The 27,804-nt window shown below is 32.4% G+C and overlaps 3 protein-coding genes and 2 long non-coding RNA genes across 10 annotated transcripts; 2 read left to right on the forward strand and 3 right to left on the reverse strand.

The window, feature by feature from the left end:
• Positions 1–348: 348 nt before the first annotated feature.
• LOC107367770 (uncharacterized) lies at positions 349–8,684 on the reverse strand. Of its 4 annotated transcripts, XR_016200129.1 has the most exons (13): positions 8,170–8,514; positions 7,847–8,065; positions 7,657–7,748; positions 7,262–7,555; positions 7,113–7,198; positions 6,751–6,810; positions 6,422–6,662; positions 5,955–6,032; positions 4,848–4,986; positions 3,983–4,127; positions 3,579–3,828; positions 3,125–3,394; positions 349–1,744 (listed from the first exon to the last, which is right to left on the reverse strand). It is a non-coding gene; the product is annotated as an uncharacterized LOC107367770 (long non-coding RNA). The 4 variants fall into 4 exon arrangements; XR_001569979.3 differs by lacking the exon at positions 5,955–6,032 and having other exon boundaries at positions 7,085–7,198; positions 7,888–8,065; positions 8,170–8,684; XR_001569986.3 differs by lacking the exon at positions 5,955–6,032 and having other exon boundaries at positions 7,888–8,065; positions 8,170–8,671.
• Positions 8,685–8,737: 53 nt separating this feature from the next.
• LOC107367760 (uncharacterized) lies at positions 8,738–10,397 on the forward strand. The gene is made up of 3 exons (XR_001569975.3): positions 8,738–8,958; positions 9,125–9,459; positions 9,867–10,397. It is a non-coding gene; the product is annotated as an uncharacterized LOC107367760 (long non-coding RNA).
• Positions 10,398–10,898: 501 nt separating this feature from the next.
• On the reverse strand, positions 10,899–12,687 carry LOC107367759 (filamin-A). The gene has a single exon (XM_015935513.3). The coding sequence runs from the start codon at positions 11,907–11,909 to the stop codon at positions 11,331–11,333; it is 579 nt and encodes a 192-aa protein (XP_015790999.1). The 5' UTR covers positions 11,910–12,687; the 3' UTR covers positions 10,899–11,330.
• Positions 12,688–14,704: 2,017 nt separating this feature from the next.
• LOC107367643 (ATP-binding cassette sub-family C member 4) lies at positions 14,705–25,277 on the forward strand. 3 transcript variants are annotated; one of them, XM_015935369.3, is made up of 7 exons: positions 14,705–14,847; positions 19,609–19,985; positions 20,063–20,173; positions 20,294–20,414; positions 21,139–22,309; positions 22,368–23,966; positions 24,031–25,277. In XM_015935369.3, the coding sequence occupies exons 2-7, from the start codon at positions 19,909–19,911 to the stop codon at positions 24,984–24,986; spliced, it is 4,035 nt and encodes a 1,344-aa protein (XP_015790855.1). In that variant the 5' UTR covers positions 14,705–14,847; positions 19,609–19,908; the 3' UTR covers positions 24,987–25,277. The 3 variants fall into 3 exon arrangements, with proteins under 3 accessions (XP_015790855.1, XP_089125680.1, XP_089125679.1); XM_089269554.1 differs by having other exon boundaries at positions 14,721–14,847; positions 19,905–19,985; XM_089269553.1 differs by lacking the exon at positions 14,705–14,847 and having other exon boundaries at positions 19,360–19,985.
• LOC107367646 (uncharacterized) lies at positions 16,214–27,646 on the reverse strand. Its single transcript, XM_015935374.3, has 3 exons — positions 27,240–27,646; positions 25,741–25,879; positions 16,214–17,658 (listed from the first exon to the last, which is right to left on the reverse strand). Exons 1-3 carry the CDS (start codon positions 27,336–27,338, stop codon positions 17,483–17,485), a joined length of 414 nt encoding a protein of 137 aa, XP_015790860.1. The 5' UTR covers positions 27,339–27,646; the 3' UTR covers positions 16,214–17,482.
• Between the last annotated feature and the right edge of the window lie 158 nt (positions 27,647–27,804).

Here is a 27,804-nt window from a genome sequence, read left to right on the forward strand (position 1 = left end):
CGCAATGGATGAAGAAGAAAAAAAAAGATTGTCAAAACCAAAGTTATAAATAAAAAGCTAATTCAATGCTCATTCAACCTGGAAATCCAATAAAATACAATATTTATTATTATTATTATTTCATTTCTACTTCAGTCACTAACTCAACCAACTCGCATAAATGACAATTAATCAAACAGTCAAAGGTAAAGTTTCCATTGACAACAATGAATGCAAAACAAAAATGTAAAAACTTGAAACAAAATGCTTCACTAACAATGAAAAGGCAAAGAGGTGAAAAGTAATTGTAAAATGATAGCAAAATGTTCAACAATTAACGGCAATATTTCATCATTAAACACTTGTAGGTTGAAGATTAGATTGAAATTTACTGTAAATTAAAAAATAAACGTTAAACCAAAGCTGACTTTTTGGGTTTACATCTAATTTTGAATATAAAAAACACAAATTATGGATTGGGTTGGAGGAAAAGGGAAGACATAAAATATTGAAACATTGATCATGATGATGACCTACCCAAAGGGCGTTGAATTTACCGTTGAAATGATAATCTTTACAATCGGCCACAATCTATTGATTTGTAAACAGTTTGATTAATCGAAATGTAATCTGTAAAGTCGATCAACTTGATTAAAGTTCATTATAATGGAAGCGGCTTGATTTATTTTTTTCTTACAATAATTTGCTATTGACATTGTAATGTTTATATGACAAACCCGTTAATCATGTTTATTCACCTTCTTTTTTTGTCTTGATTTTCACTCTTTCATTGTATTATTAGACTAGCCAATGTAAACAATTAAGTTAACCTTCAATGTTTTTAATATGATTAATCGATTATTACAATTGATAACTGTAATAAATTTGCTTGGCCCATTGAGTTGTTCACTTTGTTTTCAGATTTGCTTGTTATGTTGTTTTATGTCAATGTTGATGTTTACCTGTTTTTTGTATGCACACAAAAGATGATTAATATATTAGTCAATAACAGGTACAAACAAATGTTAATTGTTTTACAATTAAATGAGCAAATAGAGATGAATGATTAATCGGAATCAACAAGGAAAATAAAGGTAAATTAAAAGTGATTGAGTTAAGTCAACAAGAAAAGGTTGTAACTGTCAATTGGAAAGTTGAATATAAGAGTTGAAGAGTTGTCCGGTTGGAGTGAAAATTAACATTGAAAAACTGTCAACGATGATAATGATTTGGAGATTATTAAGATGATGATTAAGATGATGATTAGGAGGATGATTAGGATGGTAAATCCAAAAATAAACCTTCTGACCGGGCGACCTCGAAGTGAGGTGATTGAGCTTTAGCAACATATGAAAACATTATCATAGCATTGTAAGTCTTTTAGTTTTCCCTTTTTTTCCTCTCGTTCACTTCATCTTCATCATTTTTGCAATAAATTCAACTCGGTTTCCGGCCATTTATGAAACAATTCAGTTAACAGGCAAACCTCATTTTTGGTTAACTTTTCTGTCAAAGTCTTTGCTCTTTCTAATACATATTAGTCTGCTTTTCATCACATTTCTCTCCATTTATGTGCATCTTTTTGCGTTGATCCACTTTCACCGAAAAACTGGCTCCTTGGACTCGATCCAAATTGACTGTCAACTGTCTCCCCTTTAAGCTGACCATTGGTATCGATTGCCATTAAAAAGATTAGCTTCCGTTATTACATTTGCAATGGTAATCCAATGTTTTCCCAATGTTGACCAATAAATCAATGTTTTACCTGCAAAAAGAAAAGGAAAATAAAGTTATTAGTAGAAAAATCAAAATAGGTCGATATGCTTTGGTTACTGTTGTTGGTATCATTATTATGTTATTAGTATTTAGTAGTTGATAATGATGACAGCTGACTCTAGGAATCCCAGTGATTAAAGCATAACCAGAGTTATAATTTTTAGGGTTTCATTGAAGATGATTTGAAACACATATACAAAAAAAAGGAACACAAAAACAAGTAGAAAATGAAAAGAGAGAAAAGGCAAAGTTTCAAATTGATTTGTAAGTTAAACACTCATGATAAACAATGTAATAAAGGAAAGGTAAGAAAGTTAAAGGTATAGTTTAAGGGACCGCACAAGATCAATTTTGGACTTTTAAATGTAACTAATATGGTTTAGGATGATGAAGAGATGATGAGGATAAGGATGAAGAGGAAAGGTAAGAGAGAAAAAAAGAAAGGTAAAAAGACGGAGAAAGGAAGAAAAGGAAGGAAGCAAGAAACTGATGATAATAATAAAACGAATTCTTTACAAAATAATAAAAGGTAAAATATTGAAAATCATGGAATATCATCAGTTCTCTTTATTATCACCTTTCTTCTTCAAAATTCTCATCTTATCCTCATTTTCCTTCTTCTTTCCTTCCTTTCCTTTCTTCTCCATCTTCTGGGTCCAAGTGTGTTTTTTTCAGTCATTCAATATTATGAAAAGGTAACATTTTTGTGTTGCAACACAAAAATGTTACCTTTGATTGTAAGAATTTTTTTTCTTCAAATTTTCTCTGGCACTTCATTTGTTATGAAAGATTGAAATTTGCTTGATCATGTTACAGAATTAATTAGCTAAATGGAAACGCAAAAAGCTGCAAAATATCAATGAAAATATGAGTTATGGGAATCGCTCGACATCAAGGTAAAACAAGGTCAAAAGTGACCTAAAAATGATCAAGAGTAGTACAACCTTGTTACAACTGAATAGTATTTTGTTGGCATTTTTTTTTGCTAACATTTTGTTCTCAATTAAATTTTACCTTTTACCTCAATATGGATTGATATCTTGTCAAGTTGACAGGTTTGTGCAAAGGTAAAGAGTGTAAGATGAAAATGAAATGAGGAAAGGGAAGGAAACTTGGGATAAGATGGTTAAGGATGGAAAATGGGAAGAAGATGAAGAAAAAGATGAAAAGATAAACTTTTTCTGTTGTTATATAATATCACTATTCTGAGTGGGTGGGTGAGGGTGTGTTTCATTTAATGGGGTTTGTTATTATTAGTGATTTTCAACATTATGATATGTATTAGTGTTATTAAACAAGGATAAGGAGGTTAGGTAAGTGCATAAGCAAGTCACTAGGTTTTCATGACTAAATCAAACATTAATATTACTTTTTTTTTATATTGTGTTTTGTTAGCTTCTTTTTGCCTTTACTTTATCCATTTTTTTGTCCGATTTAACGAGAGGCTTTTCAAGTTGAAGGTCACTACAGGTCATTTGGATATTGAACCATGGCAATATATATGATATAATGATAGGAATGATTCGGTTAACTTGATAAAGAGAGAGAGAAAGGCATAAAGGTAGAGAGATGATACCAGGTAGTTTCAGTGTCATCTTTGAGACTGTGTCAACTCAAGCGTTTTGTATTGAGAGGTTACCTAAAAGATGATGAGGAGAAGAGAAAAAAGAAGAAGAAGAAGAAGACAAAAAAGAATATAAATGAATGAATATAATAAAAGAAAGAGAAGAGAGAGATTTTGGTTGCATAGCAATTGTGTAAAACCGTGCAAACATCAACACAACTTGCGATGTTGAAGCAAAAAAGTAAATAATCTTCATTACATTGGAACAATTTCTTTTGGTTACTGTTGATGATAATGATGATTGTCTTTCTTTCCTTTCCTTTTTTTTGGGCTCTTTTCTTCCTCTTTAATTGTTCTTTTATTAGTGTTGTGATTAATGTGTAATCGGGTATTGAAAATAATTAATGTACCCATTGCCAAGGAATTGATTAAAATGCCCGGGAATTGATAATGATAATGATGATGATGGAAGTGGTGGCGTTAAGGATGATGAGTAAACTGGTCGGGCCCTTGGTCGTTTCGGTTCAGGTCACACAATTTGGGATTCAGTCAAGAATCAGCGAAAGAACCAACGAAATACATAATAAAAAAGGAGAAGATAATAGCAAAAAAATGGGTTTACGCTTCTTTTTTTTGTGCTTGAAACACTCATGCAATACTTACAATAAAAAAAAGTCTATTTGTTAATTACAAGTTTCAAATCACGAATCACAGTTTATCAACAAAGATCAAATTGAATAATATCGGTTTGCAAGTAGATTTAAATTGTCAATTGAATCTTTGCCTCTATTGAATCCATTGCTTTATCCTGCAAAAAAAAGGAATACAAAAAAAAAAAGATTAGATCAGGAAAAATTAACGCTCAATGTAGAGGTGGCAAAAAATGCATTTAAATGGTTAACTGGCAAAAGGCCTGATTCAGTTGATCAATGCATTTATGGTCAATATTTTCATTTGCATTTTGTTTATCTGTTGATTTATCTATCATTACTGTGCCATTAACTTGTGAGGTGTTTTTTGTCACTATTTTCCCCTGCAATAGTTGACATTGTTTATGAAAATCCGTTATAATGTTGAGAAGGGTTTGTTGTTTTTTATGACTGGCTGTGTTACTGCAAATATTGAAAAGGTGATTCGGGGAAAAAAAAGTTGAACCAAAAAAAGGTGCTACAGTAAAGTGTTGAACTACTAAAGGGTTGGACTTAAAGTACATGCAGAAAAAAAGGTTAGACCCGCAAAAGATCAACATCTTGAAGCCATGTCACTTGAGTAAAGTATATACAATACCTGAGTGAAAAAATATAAGAAAATGCGAAAACAAGAAGAAGAAGAAGAAGAAAAAGAAGAATAAGAATAAGAAGGAAAAGTCAAGCAAATGGAGACATGAGGTTAGATTAAGACGGTGAAACCATCCGAAACATTAGTGTAGAGGGAGAGATGGAAGAAGAGGAGGAAAGAGAGAAGGAGAAAAGTAGAAGAGCCAATGTTTTTCTTAAGGTGTCTTAAGATACATTCACTTGGAATATACTTCAAGTCTGCCAAATGTTGTCTTTCATCATCATCTTGATCATCCTTTTTCTGTATATTGATTCCAGTGTTGTTGAAGCAAGGGAAAAGCCTCTGAAAAAGTACATCATTTTCATCATCATCATCGCCATGATTGTCATCTGAAAGAAGAAAAAAGAAGAAGAAAATGAGTGTAAGTCAGGGAGTCAAAAATAAAAGGGCAAATTGGTATGAATAGAGAGATGAGGATGATGGTGATAGTGGAGAGGAAACAAGATGCTGATACAGATGTTGATGAGGAGAGGAGGCAAGGAAGATGAATTAGTGTTGAGCGCGTGGCTAACTTAATATTGTTTAGGTTAACAAGAATCACATTTATCTCGTTTAGCTTTAAATTTTGGTCATTATTTTGGTGAAAGAAATTAAATAATTAAATCAAGATCTAATCGATGCAAATTTTTCACTATTTAGCTATTTTTTAGAGCCTTTTTGCGTCTTGTTGAACGTTGATTGTTTTGATTGTTTGATAAAATGAAACGATCAAATTTCGTGTTCAACTTTTCAACAATTTGATAAACATTGTGATACAGTCAAGTTTGACAAAATGATTAATATGAATATTTAATCGTCTTGTGTTAGTGTCAAGTTTTTGTTTTGAGATGGGGAATGGTAATTGCGGTTGGTAATGACAATCAGCCTTGAGATGGACCGAGTCATTACTCTGAAAGAGTTGAGTAAATTAAATTTATTGGGGTTTCCTTCGTTCGGTTGACTGTTTGATTTTTTTGCACTCAATGTGAGCTAAATTATGTAAAATGGTGATTAGATTGATTATTTGGCATGAAATATTGACTGTGATTGTGAACAATCAAATATTTAAAACAATATTGTCACTTCAATAATCATGTTATCAACTGTTGGAAGGTCAATTTCTTGTTTTTTTGTCTAACAATGCTTTCTGATGCTATCCATTAGGCATTGGAAACTGATGAAGCTCAATTATGATTATAAAAAACAACAAGGTAAATAGCAATTTAGAGGGAATTAAATTGTGAAGAAAATGGAAAACCGTTTCACAATTAATAAGTAATACGAAAAAATATTGAAATAAGTAAAGATGGGTGTTAACTTTATCACACTTGGTTGCAAACAAAATTAACATTAATCAGCTTTACAGTTGAATGATTGTTAATTTGAGTACGACAATCTAGAAACACAAAAAAAGCAAAAGAAAACAAGAAAAATTAAAATTAATTTAATTCAACGCCATTGGTGCCATCTATTAAATTTTGAGGCAATCAAAGTTGACAATTGACTAACAAAATGGAAAGGAAAACTTTCAAGTGATTCAATGGTAAATTGATTGGATCAACTGTTTTCATATTTTAAATGAAATTTATGGGTGAATCAATTTGACAATTGTTTTTGATAGTTTTTCAAGGTTAGTTAATATTTGTCGCTTTGTTTTGATGATTTTGGTTTGTGTGAAAAAAAAGGTATGGATCATTAAATAAAATTAAGACGCATCAAAAAGTATAGGAAGCATGTAATAACATTATGATGTCTGTATTGTAGACGAGATGAGGTGACACTTACAATTGGACAATCAGTTCTTTGTTTTTGCAGGCCAAGAAGAAAAGGAAGAAAAAAAACAACAACTGGATTCAAAGTTGAATCAGTGATGCTTTTTGGGCAAAATAAAGGAAAGGTTCCTGTTTATTAACTGACTGTAACTGTTCATTGGATCGTGTTGGGGTCATACGAATGGGACAAAAAGTTTCCTTTAGGGTCACCCAAAATCATCTGGCTCTTGGAACACTGGTTATAACAGGAATGCCTGTTGAGATAGTAAAAGTTGATTATATTATTAGTAAAATGGATGAAAAGAAAGATTATGTTTGAAAGTCATCTTGTCTGTTACTTACAATTATAATTTCCATATACACTTTTATATCCTTACTTCCTTTCTCTTTTCGCGTGTGTATCTAGTTAAATGTACGAAGGAGAGGGTGTGATGATGTTGAGGAGGAGGAAGAAGAAGAAGAAGATGAAGTAAATGAAGACGAAATTTGTCAATTGTAGAGTGAAAACTTTACACAGTGCAGTAGGTTTATGAGATCTTTACGGGTCGAGGTCAAGTGATGTGACGCGTTGAGACACGAGCCTAGTGCCTATGCATGATTCATTGATAAAAAGGGAAGAAAAAGATGAAGAAAAAAATACTTTCAAAGGGAAGTAAAAGTTAAAGTATCGTCTTACTTCACAACTTCCGTTCTCTTCCCTTCACCTTTTAACTTATCCTCCTTGCTTGTTCATTTATGCTTTCGCCATCATCTTTATCCTCCCTATTGGATATTTTTTCCGCCCTCAATTCTAAGGCAAAAAAAAGTAATGTAAAGTTAACTTTTGGTGATGATAGAGCATGATGATGATTACCTTGAAATGAAAATGGTGGAGTAAATATACAAATTGACTTTAGTTTGGATGCAGAAAAAAAAGCTAAACTTCCTTTGTTTCTTGATGCACATCCAGGATGATATTAATTGATCCTGATTACTATTAAAAGGTGAATCCAATTAGCTGTATTGATTGAGTTTGATTAGATTTCAGTGAAGCAGGTTGTTTGCAAACAAAAGTGGTAAATGTTGCCAAGGTTTTAATATCGTAACCATTTCATCATTTCCATTCAATGGGATGGAACCAAACATTATCGTCTTATCATAGATTTACCTGGGAAGTGAATGAGGAAGAAAAAATACATTAGTTGGTAAAGAACGGATAGTAATCAATCAAAAGAGCTAAACATTGCTAATAGAGTAACCTAATCTCACCGAAAACCTAGTAATTATTCTTCACAGGTAACATTTTCCAAAATTTCTATAGCACATTGTAGCTTCAGTTTGTATCGCCACGGCCAGTAAATCTAACAACAACAAAAAAAACAATATTTAATAAAATTTGAAAATTGAGAACTAGCTCAACTAATCAGTTAAATTGTTGCAATTTAATTGGATGAGATACTTAAAGATCTGACCAGGCAATCAACGTCAAAAAAGGGTTACCATTACAAAAGGACGCAAATCCAATTCATTCAAAGGTAACAATTACTTTGTCCCTAATCAGCATTCTCGCAAGCCTTTGAAACATTCGCTAAGCCATCCACAAATTCCCATGTGGTTAGATACGGACCTCTTGACATTTAACATGACCTTGCCGGCAATTTGAACCTTCTTCTTTAACCTTGACAAAGAATAAAAAAAGCATAAGATTATTCATCTTGTAAAAAGATTGAGTTTTCGCTTTCAAGTTTAACAGATTAACAACATTTCTCGGGGAATAATTACCAAACAATAAAAAATCAAAGGAAAGCTTATATCCATGTTGAGGTGAAATTTGACAAAAAATAGGTTGTAATTGAGTTTTTCAGCTTCCTCTAACTTTAATAAAGTTAAATGCGTTAAACTGGTCATCTTGGGTATTATAAAAGGTTTGATAATGATGGATCAATACAACAAAGACAAGTTTGCCTCTTTCCTTATCTTTTTGACAATCAAGGATCACCAATTGACAAAGTCTCATTAGCGAATGAGCAAAAATTCATTGACAACAACTACCATTGAATACTATGGGATTGTAACAACGGATTACCAAAACAAAAGGGTGAAATCACACAAGCAATAAATAACCAAGCTAACAGATTAAGCGTTTGAACACCAAAAATTGAGGATTTACTCTTTAACTAGAAAACTGTACTGTCGTCCTGTAAAAGAAATACAACTTAATTAAAATTTGTCACCAGGTAATTATAATAATTTCACATATAAACATAGCAATAGCTGGACCTTTCGAGACCGCCAAAACTGTGAAAAGATAGAGATAACAATGCCATCTAGGAGACAAAAAATAAACGACTGGAAAAATAGACGTTTTGAAGGGTTAAAAATATTTAGATTGTTATTGTGACCATTTCTTACATTGTTAATTGTTTGATTTAGTCATGAGATTCTAATAGGTTTGTGCGACTTAAGACAACATTTTGACCTACTTTTCAACCTCAAAAATTACGGAAAAGTCAAAGTGATCTTCAATGGTTTGTTCAATTGAAATGGAAACCGACTCTTGATACCAACAAGGTAAGTCAAAATTATGAGTCTAGTGAAAAAATTTTCGGCATTTTAGCTGATTTTTCTTGGTGTTTTCTTGCTCTATTGATTTGCATTTTCATCAATTATTTGAGCGAGAAAATGTTTCAATTGTAAAATTATAATTCACTTGAATTTACCATCAATTCAACTATAGTTATTAGATAAGAGGAGTTACCAAGAAAAGAGGGAAATCATCGATGATACATCAATGGATAATATCAAGCTGTGATTAATTAATAATAAATGAAATCAACACTACAAACTTGTGACTACTGAAATTGATCATTTCCATCTTTAATAAAGTTAACTTTATCAGCAACCAGAGCAAGTTGAAAGGTTACTTCAAGCTGTTAATCATCATCCTGTAAACCATTTGAATAAATCAATTGAATAAGAAAGAAAAAGAGAAAGAAAGAAACCATTAAACCTGACAACAATCAACATATCATTCACCATTGATTAGAGAGCAATCACAGTTGGAATCACCAGGTAAGACTACCTAAAATTTAAACCAAGAAAGCAAAAAAGAAACAATTCAATAAAATTTTGCTCCGTCATTTGTAAAGGTACATTTGTACTGGTACTATTTAATACATAATGATTATTGTTTTTTTTTACCTCATAATTGATCAATAAAATACAATCAAATTTTCAACTGTTAACTTGATTTTGTTGAGGCTGGAAAAGGACTCTCAAATTAACAAAATTTTGAGTTATAAGTTGAATAAGTCACTCTTTTGATCATGATTTACTTGATGATAATGATCGCCATTTCCGTTTCTCATCATTATTTTTCAATATTTTTGATTTAATGTTGCATTATTTGATTAAATTTCGGCCAATGCACTTTCATTTATGATTAATAAACCCTAATAACCGTAACCTTTATTTTGCAGGTTCAGTTGGAAACCAAAATTGAACTACAGTTACATGGCGACTGGAAAGGCAAAGCAAAAGCCAAATAAGACCGAAAAATTATCTCCAAATGAATGCCTATTGTTAAAGGGTTTTGGGTTTTGTGTCAACTGGTCTTTTCCTGGTTAATGTTTGCTTCTTTAATGTTTGCTTCTTCTGTTTGTTTAATACCAAAGGAAAAATAACAAGGATTAGGTAAAAGGTAAGCAAAGCAACTATCATCAAGTTGAAAGTAAAATTATGTACGAAAAATGGAAAAGTCTTAATTGAAAGTCAACCGGATTTACCTTTTCCATTTAACCTTGTAAACCGGTAACAGGTAAAGATACTTTCAGTCTTCTCATTCTTTGAGGATTAAAAATAAAGATGATGGTGGGAGGCAAGTGATGACCTATCCCTTTTTATCCCTGTATTAAATGTACTCTTCCTTTCTCTCTATCACCATCATCCTAGTAATCATCATTATCATTCTCTTTGCAAATTAAATAAAGGAATATTGGTTAAACTTCCTATTAATTTATTTATTTGCTTTTCTTACCTTTGACCTTCGTTTACCTACAAACTACCTATTAATCACCATTAATGTTATACATAGACTAATTAAATAGGAGTTTCGGTTTCTTTCTGTGTGTCTTTACAGTGTATAATTGTTACCCGTAATGATTTTAAGGCTAATTAATGAACTCAATCCATAGCATCGATAATTTTGATCCATTCTAACCATACTTTATCAAACCAAGCATACTTACATGATTAAAGATGAAGCAAATAACATTTGTTTCAACTTATTGGTATCCAGTAATTGGCTCAATTTTAATAACTGATTAATTGAGAAGTAAGATGAGTCAATTTTCCATCTCGAGCATTGTGAATAAATCCAAGAGCAAACAGTGATTTCAATTTTTTATGGTTACTTCAACAGTTTTGTCTTGAAACGCAGTTAATGGCAGTATTTTTGAAAGAAACTGTTGACAGTCCGATTACAATTGAAATAAAAATGAACATTTTAGCAATTAATTTTAAAACATTTTTAGTTTAACATTGTAACAGTAACAAGGAACGAAGAGAAAAGGCATAAACAGTGGAGAAATCAAGTGATTGGATGGAAGAAAAAGGAAAAGGAGGGAAAAGAATGGTAAGAGTTAAGTTGATAAGAATAAACTTTTCGGTCATCGCTTTTTTCAGTGTTATTTTTAGACTCCTTTTTGCATCGGCAACAGTTAAAATGGTTTAAGATTAATAATTTAGTTTGATCGCTGAAGTCACCATCTTAATCTTTCATCTTTAACTCCATATTAGTTTTTATATTTTGGTTTGTATCCTTTTTGCTCTGGTTTCAATCTTTTTAGTTTGTTAATTTTGTGATTGTTCAATTCTTCTTCTCCTTCTTTTTGCTCATTGTAAGTTATATTTTAATTTCATTTTTATGTTTCATTTTGTTATCTTTAGGTAACTTTAATTTGGAACGGAGAACCGGGAACATGAATCTCTTGGAACTTGAGGTGAAGCTTGTAGTTACCGGGTTGGGTTGGTTTGTATTGGAGAATCAGTATACCACCTGAAGTGTTTTTAAAATTGATTTCCGGTTTAGCAGGACCCTCCATGGAAACATTGAGTCCACCAATGATTCCTGATTCCTTTGTGTCTACTACAATCTCGTTGGTAACATGGGTTTTACCCTCTTTCAGAGCAGCGCCGGAACACTTTATCTTACCAACTTGTTGCTTAGCCAACTCTTCACCGCCAGTAATTTTACAGAGGAAAGGTGATCCTGCAATCTCTTTATCCTCATAACGAACATAAATCTTATAATTTCCTGGTAGCTTTGGAGTCCAGGTACACTCAACGGTTCCATCTTTGTTTGTCACAAATTTTATTTCTGGCTTGGAGGGACCCTCAAAAGCAACAGAACAAGATGCAGGATTGAATTTAGATGAACCAGGAGGGGAAAGGATAGTGAATTTACAAGGTTCACCGGCTTTTCCTGAAGAAAGACCAGGTCCGTTGGCGAGGATTGAAGACATGATGAACTATTGTAATATATAATCCAATTCAAAGATTGAATAACAAAGATGATGATTTCACGACAGAGGAACGAAGTTTAATAGAGAACGAGTGAAAAAGATCCTGGCGAAAAATGGAAACGACTGAGCTTCGAGAAAGATAGAAAGAAAAATGATGATAAGAAAGATGAAACTTATCTTCAAGAGTTCAAAATAAGTGATGATTTCATCTTAAGGCTGGCAATAAGTATTCTAATTTTTACATGGAAAGTGCGTACAAACGGTGGCTCATATTTTGGAAGTGAGGGTGGGAAGGATAAAGAAGAGGTAACGAGTCTTTGGATACATGGATATAAGGATATAAGTTGGAGATGGCGGATAAGGTGTAGGGGGATTTGTTTCCAGTTGCATTGAAAGTGGCAAAGTTTGGCGCAATGATGTAATGTATGTCACAGCATCCAATTCAGTAGATGAAATTTCTCAACTCAATCTTCTCTTTAATTTTTCTCTTTACCATGTTACGTTGAAATGGTGAACAAAGATGCTGATGAAAATGGAATCAGGGAGATTCTTCAGGGGTGTAAACTGAGGGATAGCTAGAGAAGCTGTTTCAGATTCGATGAAGATTATTTTAAGATCATTTGAACTTCTTCCCATGTCTATTTATTGACATGAGTGGGAATTGGTTGTAAATAAGGAATCGTTCCAAGAAGAGAAAGACGAATATTAAAATGATGTTGATGAAACAAGTGAGCAAACGAAAGATGAAAAGTGTTTTTTTCTTGTTTACGTAGAAAGGTACAGAGAAAGACGAATGATGATGAGGGGGAGGACATTTGGGAAAATAGTTTGAATTTGATTGAAATTTGTGAATTATACTATTAATGTAAGTTTAAGTAATATTTTAACATTTTTTACCGCAACTTTTCCCGAAAATACTTTCTAATCTTTCCTTCTGATTTAATTTTTTTACAGTTTATCGTTTTTTGGTCGAACTTTGATCAGCATCTTTTAAACTTGGCCCAGACTGCTAAATAATCTTGGATAATGAGCAATGAAATAAACTGAGAGAGCACACAGAAGATGAAGTGAAAATTATGTGAAGATGAGAGATGAGTAGAGGTAAAAAAGCTTTTGGTTTGATTAATTGGGACCTAAAAAAGCACTTTCGCCTGTAATCAGTGAACAGAATGGAAGCTTGGAAGCAATTTAACTTTTTTTTCTCAACTTTGCTCGTGTTTACCATCATTTATGTAAATATATAACTCTCGAGTATGTGCCGTTGGTTAGTTGAACTGGCAAAACCAAAAATACAATTTCTCACCAGATTACATGATAACAACAAATTTATCAATACCAAGCTGACAATAACTATATTCATTTCAACTGAACAATATATTGCTGACTATTTGTTAACCATTCAATGGTAATCTAATTGAAACAAATCATTCAGTCTAATAATAGTTGCCACAAGTTGACACACATAATCCAAAGAAGCGCGTTCAGTGTGTATTGATACACAATTGGAAGACAAACTGATTGACTAAAGATGTCTAACATGCAAGATAAAATGCTTGTATCAATTTGATCAATCAGTTTGATATTTTCCTCCCTTCAAGTAAAAACTAAATTTGAATATTCACATTTAGCAACAAGATAACCCTAGACTCACTAAATTAACTAATTACCCATGTAATTTGAATGATTCTTGTTTTATTAATAACAGTAACAACGCGTTGGCATATTGATCCTAACCAGTCTAATTGTTTTGCGAGTTGAAGCCAACAAATTCACGTTGATCGGTTTCAAGAAAGGATGGAAAGATGAAAAACAATATCAGTTAAAATTTGTGTCTTTAATCTTCTTTCATTCACTTTCACCTTGCTTTTCCAAAAATTTCAATCAGATTGAGTTACCATGAAAACGTTAGTTGCATGAAAAAAACTAATACTTGAAATAGATGCTGAAGATGAAAGGAAAAGCATGAAACAGATTATTTAGAGCAATGAATATAATTATAAATAATCAAATGAATGCTTTCCAGTTTTTATAAAAGTTGCCATAAAAAGAGCAAATGTTGATATTTTCAGAGACAAAGCTATTTAACCTAAATTGTGACCAATTATTCAATAATTGATTAGATAAAATAGAGATTGAAAACAAATTAACTGATCTGATTAATAAAGACAATTAACAATAAAGACTCAAGTTGGAGGCTGTGGATGTAATTGCACTCGTTTATCTCTTGCAAACCTGATGATTTAGTTTCTCTCAGTAACTTTAATTTTGGACCAAAATTATAAGCTTTGTTGATCTTTTAACTAATTATTTACTAATTTTTGTCTAAAATTACAATTTCAAGTAATAAATTAAACCATAAATATGTTGATAAACCACTAAATTCAATCCCAACTAACAATATTTCATTGATAGTGATGAGTGTTTTAGTTTTCTTGCATTTCTTTCAGTAAAAAATTTACCTAAAAACAGACAGTGATTTTAAATCAACTGAATTTGCAGAAATAAATTGCATTTATTAGATGTTGATCAAAGTATTTCATGATTGGGATGACTTTTCATGGACTGTAACTGAGCTTTGTTATTCTCTGTCCACAGCTATTTAATTGTTTACTTGTCTGATTAATTATACAATTTCCTTTCATAGGTTTCCACAAAAATTTTGAATGGTGAGAAACTCTTTGAAACCATTAACTTCATCCGTTGACCATTTTAAGTCATAAAGTAAATCTATGAATCCTTCAATCATCTACAGATTGAATTCAGTCAGTTCTTGTTCAATCATTTAATAACCAGCAGCTTTACTAGATAATTGTCCATTAGTGTCCAAAATATCTTTGAATTTTTTACAATTTCATTTTGTTCGTGAAACAGTTTTTTGAAATCAGTTATTGATTGGAAGTCAATTGGGTCATTGATCAAAAACTCAACCACAATAAAGGTAAATCTAATTTTTTCCTATCAACCTAACTTTCCATCAACTCCTTTCTTATATTGAAAATAACAATACTTTACTAATCGTTACAATCAATAATCCTTTTCAATAAATGTAACCAACTTAGTTTCCTTAGTTTAAACAAATTCAGATACAAAAGTGAAAGAGAATCAAAATTAACATCAAAATTGAGATTGAAATGCATAGCCTGAAATCAAATTGAAAAACCGAAATATGGAGGAGTTTTCCTGAATTAACTAAATCAGTACAATAATGTGTAAATAGATATTTAATAAATAGGTAAAAACTATTAAACATTAATCATAAACAAAAGCTCTATTAGTCAACAGTCACAGTTAATTGAACAGTTATGACTATATATTGAGATGACATTAGACTTTCTGAGATTGTCTATAAGTTTGTAAATTGACAATTAAGTTATTGATAGTCAACTTTAAAATGAACAATTAATCTGAAAATTGCTTGAAAATTATCCATTTTTGTTGTTGATGTTCCATTATTTAACTCCTTCGGATTGATCCCAAACATTGATTATTACAAGATTGTATTCAATTCGATTCGATTTGCTTGATTTTTCCATTGAAACAATTGTCTGTTGATTTAAAATGAGCATCTACGAGAACAAAAAGTAACCATAATTAGAATCAGTTGAAAGAAGACAAAAATCCAAATCGTTTGTACAAACCTTGAATTTTGGACTAAAATATCTTGACAGTTAAAATGATAATCGGGTGCTTCAATTGTATCAATAGTTTTGAATTATTGGATCAGTCAATAATGTTCAACCAATGATAGAGTTGTGAACAAAATGAAAATGTTTAAGCATGATTTTGAAAGTGGTTAACTTACAATTGGTTTGAATAGATAAGAGTAAGAAGAGTAAATTGTTGACTTTGGATTATTGAATTATTATCATGATTCAGATAAAATTAGTTTTTATATAATAGTTGATAAAAAGGAGCAAGTCAATCAAGAAGTGAAGATAATTGAATGATAATTGAACACATGAAAAATGATGATGTTTGTTGAGGTTTTTGTTGTTGTCGATGAAGATGATGAAGATGATGATGGATTTTTCATTCATTTTTATCCTCAACAATTAACTAATTAGCAATATTAACAGTTTTTTCATTTCTTTCTATCAATGATGATGAAGATGGTGTCAGTTGATGATCAGGTTGGTCAATTTACAATAAACTATTTAAAGATGTTTTCATAATTATTATTGTTATTGAAAGTAAAGGCTTGTGATGAACGCGATAAAATTATGATTAAGAGAAACAGAAAGTGTTTTTTTGTAAACAAATGAGTAATCAATGTATCAATTAATGAATAAAATGAAATTCAAAAATGAAAATTGAAAGATTGGACTTTTTTTAGTGAAATGATTTATGTGAAATCGGAATAACTAAAAACATGATGACAATTCATTGTTTTCAGAATGAGGAAAGAATTGAGAGAAAAAAATGAAGATAAAGTAAAAGACAGAAGGGAAAGAAAGAGAGGGAAAAAGATGATGATGATGGAGAGCAAAAGTAAATTAAGAGTCGAAGTGGACTGGCTAAGTACTGTATAAATTAATTGGAACCATTGCTCTCTCTTTCTCGCTCCCTTTTGTCCCGAAATTGGTGTTGATATAAACATCGGTTGATCTCATCCAAGCTTGTAAAAATTGGAAATAAATGGTGAAATTCATCTGGACTGGGAGTGATTTTCATTGACTTTTTTTTTGTATTTTTCAGCTTCTTTTTTTTCTTTATGAGTGCATTGATTGGAAAAGTTGATTTTCTTTTGTTGATTTGATTTTTCTATTAAGATTGAAAAGCAATGAAATTGTAAAGAAAAGAGGACAAAGGCTGATGATTATATGAATAATGATGGGTTTGTTCACGGAGGAAAGAAAAAAATGGAATCCGTAACCACAAAATGTCAATGTAACGCCGAGTGTGTACTTTTTTCATTTCTTTCTTCGTCTTTATGTCTCATGGTTTTTATCGAGTCTCTTTTTGATGTTTCAAAAGGAAACGGATGTACAATTAAGTTAATTATAACTTAGAGGCATACAAATGACCAGAAAACGAGGAGGGAAGCGGTGGTCTGATTAAAGATCAGGGAAAAATAATTGTTAATAAAAGTAAGATTGCTTTTTTTAAAAAAACAATAAAAGAGTGAGCTAACGAACGAGCTTAGAGATGGGATTTTACTACATTTAGGTAGTAGAGCAGCTAATCTGGTAGTAGTGTAGCAGTAATTGATTTGTTTTTGTGTGAGCGAACTGATGCCTACATTGGGATTTAGCAAGGAAATCGATCATTATTTTAAATTTTATCAAGCAATCCTTCGAAGGGTCTTAAATAATGCTCACATTATAGTTGAAAGGTGGATGTAGAAGGGCAGAGATAGAGATAGAGAGAGAGAGGAGTCTGCAAGATGTAAGAAATAGTAAGAGGAAGAGTGAAAGAGAAGCGTAAAAGAGATAGATGATACGAGAAAAAAAAGGGTAAATGTGAAAGTGGTGGTTGAGTTGGTGGAGGTGTGATGGAGTTTTGTTTTGTAGTTGATTTGCTTTAGTGAATTGTGTATGTTTTAAGTTGGTGTCTAAGCTGGATGATTAATTTATTCAATCGTCTTCGTCATCCTCATCGTCCTCATCCCCATCATCGTTTCCATCAGCACCACCCTGGTTACTCTCATTGGCGTCGTCTTCTGCATCATCTGCATCACCAGGTCCGAAGTCATCTTCGCTACCCTCATCGTCTTCGTCGTCTTCATCGTCATCTAAGACATCATTGGAGACTAGAAACAAAAACAAAACAATTAGACAATGTTCAAGATATAATGAAAAAAGTTTTTATTCAGCATCAGTCAATTGATCTAAAGGTTTGCATATTAGAAGTGCGAATAAAAGTGTTCAAAAATTGATAGTAGGAGTTAAATTTAGCATTGGAATAGTGAATTATTTTCCTAATTAATGGAGTAAAAGTATAGAAAATTCATGAACCAAATTGAAAAGATGAAAGATAGAGGTTTATCAATGCTTTCGGTAATGAAATTGGCAATGTATTGGATCAGTAAAGCACTAACTGGCCTTGCTAATGATAGATGACATTTATTTGAGAAATGATTGAGTATGATATTAAGGTCCTAGGTAAGTAAACATTCAAGACGACAAAAAGCCTTAACCCAAAAAGAAAAGTTAATTAATAGATTAACAAATTGCTTGGTAAAATCATTAAGACAGAAAATAGAGAGCTCACACATTGTTTTTTTCTGACTAATTAAATACTGATGTATGAATTGAATAATAGATAAGCAAGCTTTGGATGAGCTTGGTGACACGTAAAATGATGATGTAGGTGAAGGCTTTTCTAGGTAAGATTATAAGTTACCGCGATTGAAAACAAATTTTCAAATAAACTATATTTGTTATAAAATAATTTTAAGTAAATTAACTCGATAACTAAATTAGACAGACAACTGTAAGGTTTTTTCCTTCATGAGTATAAGAACAAACTTAATGATCCCTAAATTGATCATATCTCGTAATTATAGACGGAGACGAAAGTAATTAAATGAATAATTGCGACAAATTGCATAAACAGTAGTGAGAGGAAACTGAATTGTTACATCTTTAGAAATGTTAATTACTTGATATAATTTTCAATGGTCATGCAGAACAGTGAATTCAATAGCAACAAGTTTTCCTAAAGTCAAATTCACCTGATTGGAATCTCTTATATCATTAGTGAAAACTGAAACATAGGATAGACAGAAATGGAGAAAAAGTTATTCATTACTTAGCTGTTAAGGTAGCTAAGATACAATAATTAAGGGATTATTAACAAATTATCACATTATAAAGATTATTGATAAACAATGATAATAAGATTAAGTCTATAACAGAAACGACAGAATTGAACTTCAACAGAAATGCATATTTGATTCGAGTCAGAATAACGCAAAAGAGACAAAATGCGCAGAGCGATAAAAAAATATCAACCAGTAATCATTTGATTGGAAGGAGTTTCAACCAAAGGCAAGAGGCTAAATTTGATTAATTGGAGTCAAAATTTTGAATGAAGTGTCGATTATTAATTTTTTAATTACGTCAAAATACAAAGAAAATAAGGAAGTAACCAAGAATGATGAACTTTTTAAGGAAAAGAAAAAGAATCGAAAAATGAATGAAAAAAGTTCCTTGTTCCATGTGCGACAAAAGCTTAACTATGTATCACAATCACACAGTAAGCAACGATAACAAAATTAAGATGAAAGATCTCCGCCTGTTTGACGTAACTCAAAGCTGCTTCATGTGCCCTAGATTCATTTTCACACAATGTTAACACTTGAAGACAAAGAAAAAAACACCAAATTAACACCAAGAGAGAGATAAATTAAAGAGACTGATTGAGGCAATGAAGTTATCAATAAGGAGGACGGAGTCATTCTAGTTTTAATAAGCGATGGAGCAGGGAAGATCAAGAATGAGCTCATTTTTGTTGTTGCCTTTCCTTGCCTTTTGTTACTTAAAATGTGACTCAATAGGATCTAATTGATAGCGGGTCCACTAATTGATTGGTAGCCTTTAATTGATTCCCTTTCAATATTTAACCAATCTTTCAACGCCAAGTTATCTAATGAACGAAAAATTGATACCACATCAACCTTAAACATAGAGACAACTCTCTCATTCCCCTTTACCATGCCTTGAACGTATTCTCACTCGTCTATGATTTTCTCTCTCAGAATAGACAATAAAAAAGCAGATTCATGGCAGTTATTTAAAGGCTTATTATGCCTATTAAGGTAACCAACTTTATATTCAATCGCAAATCTCATCAGTATAAAAACGTTAACATTATTTGTGCAAAAAAGTTTCAAGTTATGCGTTGCAATCATTCAAAAGCCATAGCAGTTGATTTAGTTTAAGGATTGATTCAGTGATTGTTGGACTTAGCATAACATTTCATCAAATATTTACTTATATTCAACAAATCATAAATAAGTTTGTGTTTCATTTTGTGTTGATTCAAATTACTCAGAAAAATGGTTCGACTTCGGTCGATTATATACAAAAAATCATCATACGAACAAGCAAATGTTTTTTCAAAGTTTGCTTTCTGGTAAGTCGATAGTTGATGTGTTTCAACTCAAGTTTGATTTCCAGTTTAACTGACTGATGATTATTTCATTCAAACAGGTGGTTGGTTAAATTTTTCGTCGAGTTTCAGGATAAAAAGTTGAAAACAAGTGATCTTGAAAAGTGTCCAAAAAATGAGGAATCTGAAAGGATTGGTGATACTCTTGAAAGGTGAGTTGATCAATTGATCATTTGTTACTTGAATCTTCCAATCAAACAAACAAGAAAGTTGTCGGTTTGATTTGCGCCATTATTCAATATTATATTTATCCTCGCGTTCCATGAGATTAGGAAGTGGAACGAAGAACTTCGCCGAGCCAAAGAAAGTGGACGCCAACCAAGGCTTGGTTTAGCAATTACAAGAACTTTCGGTCTTCGTTACTCTTTTACCTTCATACTTCTGGCTCTATCGGTAAGTTTTCTCATTTCCAAATAATCTTTAATCATTGAAAGTTTGATCAAAGATTAAATCAGTAAAAAAAGCACATGAAAAAATAACAATAACTGCATGTCTATGATACATGATATGTCAATCAATAACTAAACAATAGACCAATTTGAAACAGATCATTGAGCTGTCTGAATTTCAAATCATTTGTTACATTGTATTGATTCCAAGTTTTTATCGTAAAACTGAAAATCTTTAACTTTATATTCAATGACCAAACACGTAAAATGGTTCAACCTTTTCACGATTATCATGGATTCGAGCATTAAAATTATCATTTATCAATTGTTCGCAAGAACAAGATTCAATAAACTGATTCATCAAATAATCGACACAGAACATGTTAATTCATTTACTAAAAATATCCAATTGTCTAGTGCAATAAGATTGCTGATAACCGATAAACTGATGAAATTTGATGAATTTAAATGATAATAAATGATAATGATATCAACGTTCACTGAAATTAAATGTTTCAGCAAATCATTTGACTAATTCATCAATTGATGCAAAACTTATGTTTCAAAAATACTTGAAATTAATTTTTCAACTAATTCATTACTCTAATTAATTGATACTAACCTTACTTTTAATTAAAATCCCTTTCACTAGATGCATGTTCTAATGAGATTCGTAATCATTGAAAATTCAAGCTAACAACTAATTGATTATTTCTTCATTTATACAGACGGCATGCAGCATAATACAAACGCTGTGCATGGGAAGTTTAATTAATGATGTGTACACATTGACGTTGCATGATGTTAAACCAGAAATAGTGAAGAGGCGAATTTATCTGGCTGGAATCGGAGTAATAGTAACACAATTTTTGGGTTCTTTTGTACAAAATTTGTATCTATTTTTGGCCCGAAAATTTGGAATTGCAGCTCGAGTAGCTTGTTCTGTCTTAATCTACCGTAAATCACTTCGATTGTCCCAGAAAGCATTAGGTCAAACAACAGTCGGTCAGATTGTTAACTTGTTGACTAACGATATAACTCGTTTTGATTTTGCTTCTGAATACCCATTCTATCTGATAGTAGCTCCAATTCAAGCATTGGTTTGCATCTACATAATGTGGCCTCTTCTCGGCATTTCAACCGTTGTCGGTCTAGCAGTTTTCCTATTTTATGTGCCCTTTCAATCAATCATGGGACACGCATTTGCTAAGCTTCGTCTTTGGGGTGCTCTTCGTATGGATGAACGTATTCGTTTGATGAATGAATTCATCCCAGCCATGAGAGTTATCAAAATGTATGCTTGGGAAAAGTCGTTTGCAGGTCTAGTCGACAGAGCAAGACGTCGTGAGATCAACTGTGTTCGATGCGCTGCCTTTTTAAGAGGTCTCAACCTAGGACTTGGAACTGTCGCTGAAAAACTTATCATGTTTGTCACTCTGGTAACATTCGTTCTTTTGGGTAATCGTTTGACCGCTGAAACTGTGTTTGTCTCGATGGCACTAATCAGACAACTTCAACAGTCAATTACCGTTTTCATACCAGCTGCTATTACAATGGGATGTGAGTCTTGGATTACAATTGGAAGAATTGCAAAATTTTTACTTCTCCCTGAACGGGAATCATCTGAACCAATTGGAAGATCAATTAGTTCGTCAAAAGAGACTAAAGTAGTTTTTGAAAAAGTATCTGCAAGTTGGAAAGATTCACCCGACGAGTTATGTTTACAAAACATATCTTTTGACATTTCACGAGGCCAATTAATGGCCATTGTTGGAACAGTCGGTTCTGGTAAATCTTCACTACTTATGGCTATTCTAGGAGAGATTGGAATTGTTACTGGCAAATCAGAAGTACGAGGTAATTTATCATTTGCTTGTCAACAATCATGGATTTTTGAAGGTAAGTTGTAACTCAACGATTAATAACTAAGACTAATAAATTACATTTCCCTGAAAAGGTTCTGTTCGAGAAAATATCTTATTTGGCAGATCATACGAGGAAGAACGGTACAAAAGAGTAATCGAAGTGTCTGCATTGGAACGAGACTTGTCTATACTTCCTATGGGCGATGAAACATTGGTTGGTGACAAAGGGACATCATTGAGTGGTGGTCAACGAGCAAGAGTCAACTTGGCTCGATGTCTCTATGCTAAAGCTGATATCTATCTACTTGATGATCCACTTTCAGCTGTTGATGCTCCAGTGGCCAAACATATATTTGAAAAAAGCATCAAAAACTATTTAGGAGATAAGATAACCATTCTTGTTACCCATCAATTACAATTTGTTAAATCGGCTGATAAAGTGTTGCTATTGAAGGGAGGTAAACAAATATGTTTTGGTGATTATAATTCATTTTTGAAGGAAGGTTCTGAATTTACCAGCAGCAACAAAATCTTACAATTGGAATCTCAAGATGATTCCAACATTGCACGTCCACCTATTCCTCTTCTTAGGCGATTGAGTCGTCAATCATCTCGACTTAGCGACATTACAGCAGGTTCTGTAATGACTTTACCTGAAATGCCAGATGAACCTCCAGTAGCACCAGATGATGATTCAGATGAGATTCCTCTTGCTGACCAAACTATTCAAGAACTGGCTGGAGTTAGAGGCAGTGAACATCCTCTTTGGACTTACTTTAAAGCCGGAATTCATCCGCTTCTATTTCCTCTATTAGCATTCTATGTTATTGGTGCTCAAGCATTGATTGGTTTTGTTGAATATTATTTTTCGCTTTGGTCAGATTCGGAAGAGCGAAAAGCACGAGCTGCTGATGAAGCTGCTGAATTGGGACTCAATGATACTGATGCAACATTTAAACCAATCAACTTTGTGGACAGATTCACTCAGGATGATAATATCTACTTCTTTACTGTTTTAACAATTGGTATATTTATTTGGTGTTTAACCAGAAACATTGCCTTTTTTGCAGTTTGCATGAAAGCCTCAGTGAAACTTCATGATCGACTTTTCAAGGCAATTGTCAGAGCACCCATTGGATTTTTTGATACAAACCCTATTGGAATAGTGCTCAATCGAATCTCTCGTGACATGGGATTCATTGACGATTTCCTTCCTTCATCCCTTTTTGATACTATTTACATCTTCTCTAATAATTTAGCATCAATTGTACTTATGGCTGTGGTCAACCCTTGGCTACTTTTGCCTGCTTTCTTATTATTAATTGCTTGCGTTTTTGTCAGGTCTCGCTATGTTAATATTGCTTTAGATACTAAACGACTTGAAGGTGTAACCAAATCCCCAGTTTTTTCACATTTATCTACATCTGTTTATGGCTTAAGCACCATTCGTGCCTTCAGAGCTCAGGAAAAATTCAAAATGATATTTGATATGTATCAAGATGAACATACATCTGCTTACTTTACTTGGTTGGCATCGACAAGATTTTTTGTTGCCGCCATTAATGGTTTATTGGTTATTTTCACTGGGCTTATCGTGTTTACCGTCCTAATTGCTCTTGATTCCCTAACTGGAAGCTCAGTGGGACTAATTATCACTTCAACCTTTGGAATTGCTAGTTTAACTCAATGGGGTAAGTAATGCTTAGTTTGATAAGTCAACACATTTTAATCTTTGCGTTACTTTTAATTACTTAGGAATGCGACAGTTAACTGAAGTAGAGACATTATTGACTTCAGTTGAAAGAATAGATGAGCTGCAATATGTCCGACCAGAAGCCGAATTGGAAGCAACCTTTGATAAGAAACCACCACCGAACTGGCCTCAACAAGGACAGATTACATTTAGACATGTCTTTTTACGTTATGACCCTGCAAAACCTCCTGTCCTCAATGATCTAACATTCAGAATCGAACCTGGTGAAAAGATTGGAATTGTTGGTAGAACTGGTGCTGGAAAAAGTTCAATCATGTCAGCATTGTTCAGATTGAATGAACCAGAAGGACATATTTACATTGATGGCATTGATATATCGACAATTGGTCTTCATGATTTAAGACGAAAAATATCTATCATTCCTCAAGAACCCGTTATTTTCACAGGAACAATGAGATATAATTTGGATCCATTCAGTTTGAGAAAAGATGCTGAATTATGGGATTCACTTGAGCAAGTTCAACTACGAAAACCGGTTAATGATATGGGCGGTTTGGATGCTATGATTACGGATGGAGGTTCGAATCTTTCGGTCGGTCAAAGACAACTAGTTTGCCTGGCTCGTGCAATTTTAGCTGGAAACAAAATACTTGTGCTTGATGAAGCAACAGCCAACATTGACCCAACAACAGATGAATTGATTCAACAGACAATTCGGGAAAAATTCACTAATTGTACTGTACTAACAATCGCACATCGCTTACACACTATTATGGATTCAGATAAAATTTTGGTCATGGATGCGGGGCAAGTGGTTCAATTTGGTGAACCTGCTGATCTGATTGAGGACAAATTGGGCCATCTTTACCCAATGGTTCAAGCTACAGGAGGTAGAACAGCTGAAAGTTTGGTTCAAATTGCAATGAAAAACCGAAGAAGACGTGAATCGATAACAGAATCTGCGGGTCACAATGATTGCTGTGGAATCGATTCATGATTAAGTGCCATACATTATAAAAGCAATCATTGTAAATCAATTATAAATCATAATGAAAAGTATACAAAAATTTGATATACAGGTAAACTTAAACTTCACTATAATGAAACATTTCTCAAAATGTTGCAGTTTGAATCTTGAGAGCGAGTAATTGTACATTAAGATAGTCTCAGAAACAAGTTGAAGTTTCGAGAAAACGATTAACTTAAACAAAACTGCTTATACAAAAAGCTATCTCTGTGCATATAACAAACAGACTTGGGCTCATTGAATAAACAACGAAAAAATGAACTTGGTTGAAATGTAATATCTTGATTCCTCGAAATACATTTGACTCGATAGTGAATTCAATTATCAACAGGATATTTGATCTCGAGTTTTTAAAAAACGCAAAGAAAATTGTTGAATGGTTAAAAATCAAGTGAAATGAAGAAAAATTAAATTCAAAGTTATCTAATTCCTGATAAACATGTAAAGAACCTATTAGAAGTGAAAGCTGAATCCATTGATAAACTTCAACCTTTTGACTTAATTAAAATCAAATACGATTATATTAGATTATAATTAGCTCTAGTAAACAGCAGACGGGGATAAATTGAAAAAAAACTTCAACCGCCCACAAAATTTAAACCAAGGTTGAAATGCAAATTTGAAAATTGAAAATTATAAGGAGGTAAATAAGGCGCGTAAATCGTATAATGGCGGGAACTCAAGACTGATGCTGAGTTACAATTAGAAAGATTAGGAAAAATACCTGAATCTTCTCCATTCTCTTCATGTTCCTTAGTCTTCTGTTTTTTGCTCTTTGAATTATTGAGTTTACCCTGAGCTACATTGGAGTTAGAATCATCGTCAAGACCATCCAATACAGAATTAGAGTCTTCTGAAGTAACCTAGAAAAGGTGAAAGAAAAAGTTATAAAAAGATAATTAGTACATGATAATAGTTGTAGCGGAAGTTGAGGGAAAGGTGAACAAAACAAATAAAGATGAATAATGAGAAGAGAAAAGCTAAAGGTGGTAAAAGAATGCAAGGAAAAAAAACAACTGAAGAGATGATAAAAAGTGAATAGAAATGCTAATTTCAATCATTTCAGTTGTTATTAACCATTTAACCGTAAAGAAAAATAAGTGATTGTGCAAATGTTTAAAGTGAAATTCAATTTGAAATTCATACAGTGTCAAGAAATCTCCTAATGGGAAGTGAAAAAAACACATCTCCTTTCAACAGCCAGTTAACTAGCACAAGTCAAACTTATTTTTACTTTCTCAGATTAAGTTATTTAATCAAATTGAGCGCCATGTCTTTGCGCAATTAGTCTCCACCTATCCTCAGAAGCATTTTCAACAACCTGTATAACAGAACCAGAATACAGTGAACTTTATCTCAATTGACATCAAAGGGACTACTGCGCCACCTTTACATTAATTACAGGATTGATTCTTAAATATGAATCATGAGATGGTTTAAGGTCTCAAAAAACAAATCTGAGGAACCACTGAATTAGAGTTAGACTGTGACTTGCAAACAAGGCTGAACATGCTCAATCAGAATGAATTTTTCATGAAAAAAATACCTTCAATTATCAGATAGAGCAATGGTTTTTGGCTTATCTCACTATCGCCATCTATTGTTTCAACCTTTTGCGTTAAAGGGAGTTAAAAGAAGAGACTGGGAAAGTCTGGAAGCGGGATGAAAAGAGGGGAAAAATGCTCTAACTGTGACTACCTCTGTACTTCACTTGTTTGTGCGATTGCTCAGCTGCGATAATCAATGGAGTAAAGATGGAGGGTAACAAACGGAAAGGGGGGAAGAGTAGATCGTAACAAGCATCATGAAAGGGAAAGACAACGAGGGAAAAAGAAAGAGAAATAGAGTAGAGATGGACGGTATTCAATTTTTTCTACTCGATATTGAAATGAAAAGTTAACATTAACTTCGATAATGTCGATAAAGAATAGCATTTGCTTCTGGTCGAGTCAATAATTGTACAACTAATAAAGCAAAGCATAAAACAAGTCACAAATAATGATAACAATTGAATCAATTATCTAAATAATTCAAATCTATGATTAAGATAGAAAGACACTGTTGATATAATAGTGAATAATAATGGCAATAATAATAAGGTGAAGTTAAATGAATGCGTAACAAGGAAAAAGAAAAATAGAAGAAATGCAACAACAAAGTAAAAATAAGAGGAGAAACATTAAGAATTTAGAGAAAATTAAAGAATTGAATAGATTTACTTACTTCATTGATACTTCGTTTTTGAGATGTTACATCTTTGGTTTCAGTCTCTTTATTGTCATTCTTAGCGATCACTTCTTTCTCAGACATTTTGTATGACATGACAAGACGGATAAATTTGTAAAATGAAAATTTAACTTGGAAAGTTGGACAAAATTGATTGAAAGGTTATTTTATCCGGTATATTTAACCACCGTTGGTTGTTGTTGACAAACAAAAGTGAAAGTTTACTGTTTATAGAGTGTTGTCGCTAGAGTTGAACTTTAAAGATGATTTGTAGAGTTTAACTCAAGACAGAATATCCCAACAAATTTAAAAGTTGACTGCTTTTAGTCTGAATTGGAGTTAATTTTTTTTAATCGCAATGAACAAAGACTTAAAGGAATACCACGTTTTCGCTGTAACTTAAAGACTTGTAGACAAAGACAAAGTAACAAAGATGAAGAACCGAGTCTGCGTTTGTAAACTAGCCCCATCTAGCGTAATTATCTTTTGCTTTTTAGACATTTGGGAAGACTTTTGTTGTCTCTTTACCCAGAGAAGTAAAGACTCTTTTCTTCCGTCTGTC

The sequence above is a fragment of the Tetranychus urticae genome, chromosome 1 (assembly GCF_039701765.1).
Source record: "Tetranychus urticae isolate SD_2017Ah chromosome 1, NJAU_TeUrti_SD_1.0, whole genome shotgun sequence".
Taxonomy (NCBI): Eukaryota; Metazoa; Arthropoda; class Arachnida; order Trombidiformes; family Tetranychidae; genus Tetranychus; species Tetranychus urticae.

Coding starts and splice junctions, on each gene's coding strand:
- LOC107367759 (XM_015935513.3), bottom strand. CDS start 11,909: ATGTCTTCAATCCTCGCCAACGGACCTGGTCTTTCTTCAGGAAAAGCC.
- LOC107367643 (XM_015935369.3), top strand. CDS start 19,909: ATGGTTCGACTTCGGTCGATTATATACAAAAAATCATCATACGAACAA. Junction 20,415..21,138: donor TCATACTTCTGGCTCTATCG/GTAAGTTTTCTC, acceptor TCATTTATACAG/ACGGCATGCAGCATAATACA. Junction 23,967..24,030: donor TGCTAGTTTAACTCAATGGG/GTAAGTAATGCT, acceptor TTAATTACTTAG/GAATGCGACAGTTAACTGAA.
- LOC107367646 (XM_015935374.3), bottom strand. CDS start 27,338: ATGTCATACAAAATGTCTGAGAAAGAAGTGATCGCTAAGAATGACAAT. Junction 25,880..27,239: donor AAAAACGAAGTATCAATGAA/GTAAGTAAATCT, acceptor CACCTTTTCTAG/GTTACTTCAGAAGACTCTAA. Junction 17,659..25,740: donor AGAGAATGGAGAAGATTCAG/GTATTTTTCCTA, acceptor TTTTGTTTCTAG/TCTCCAATGATGTCTTAGAT.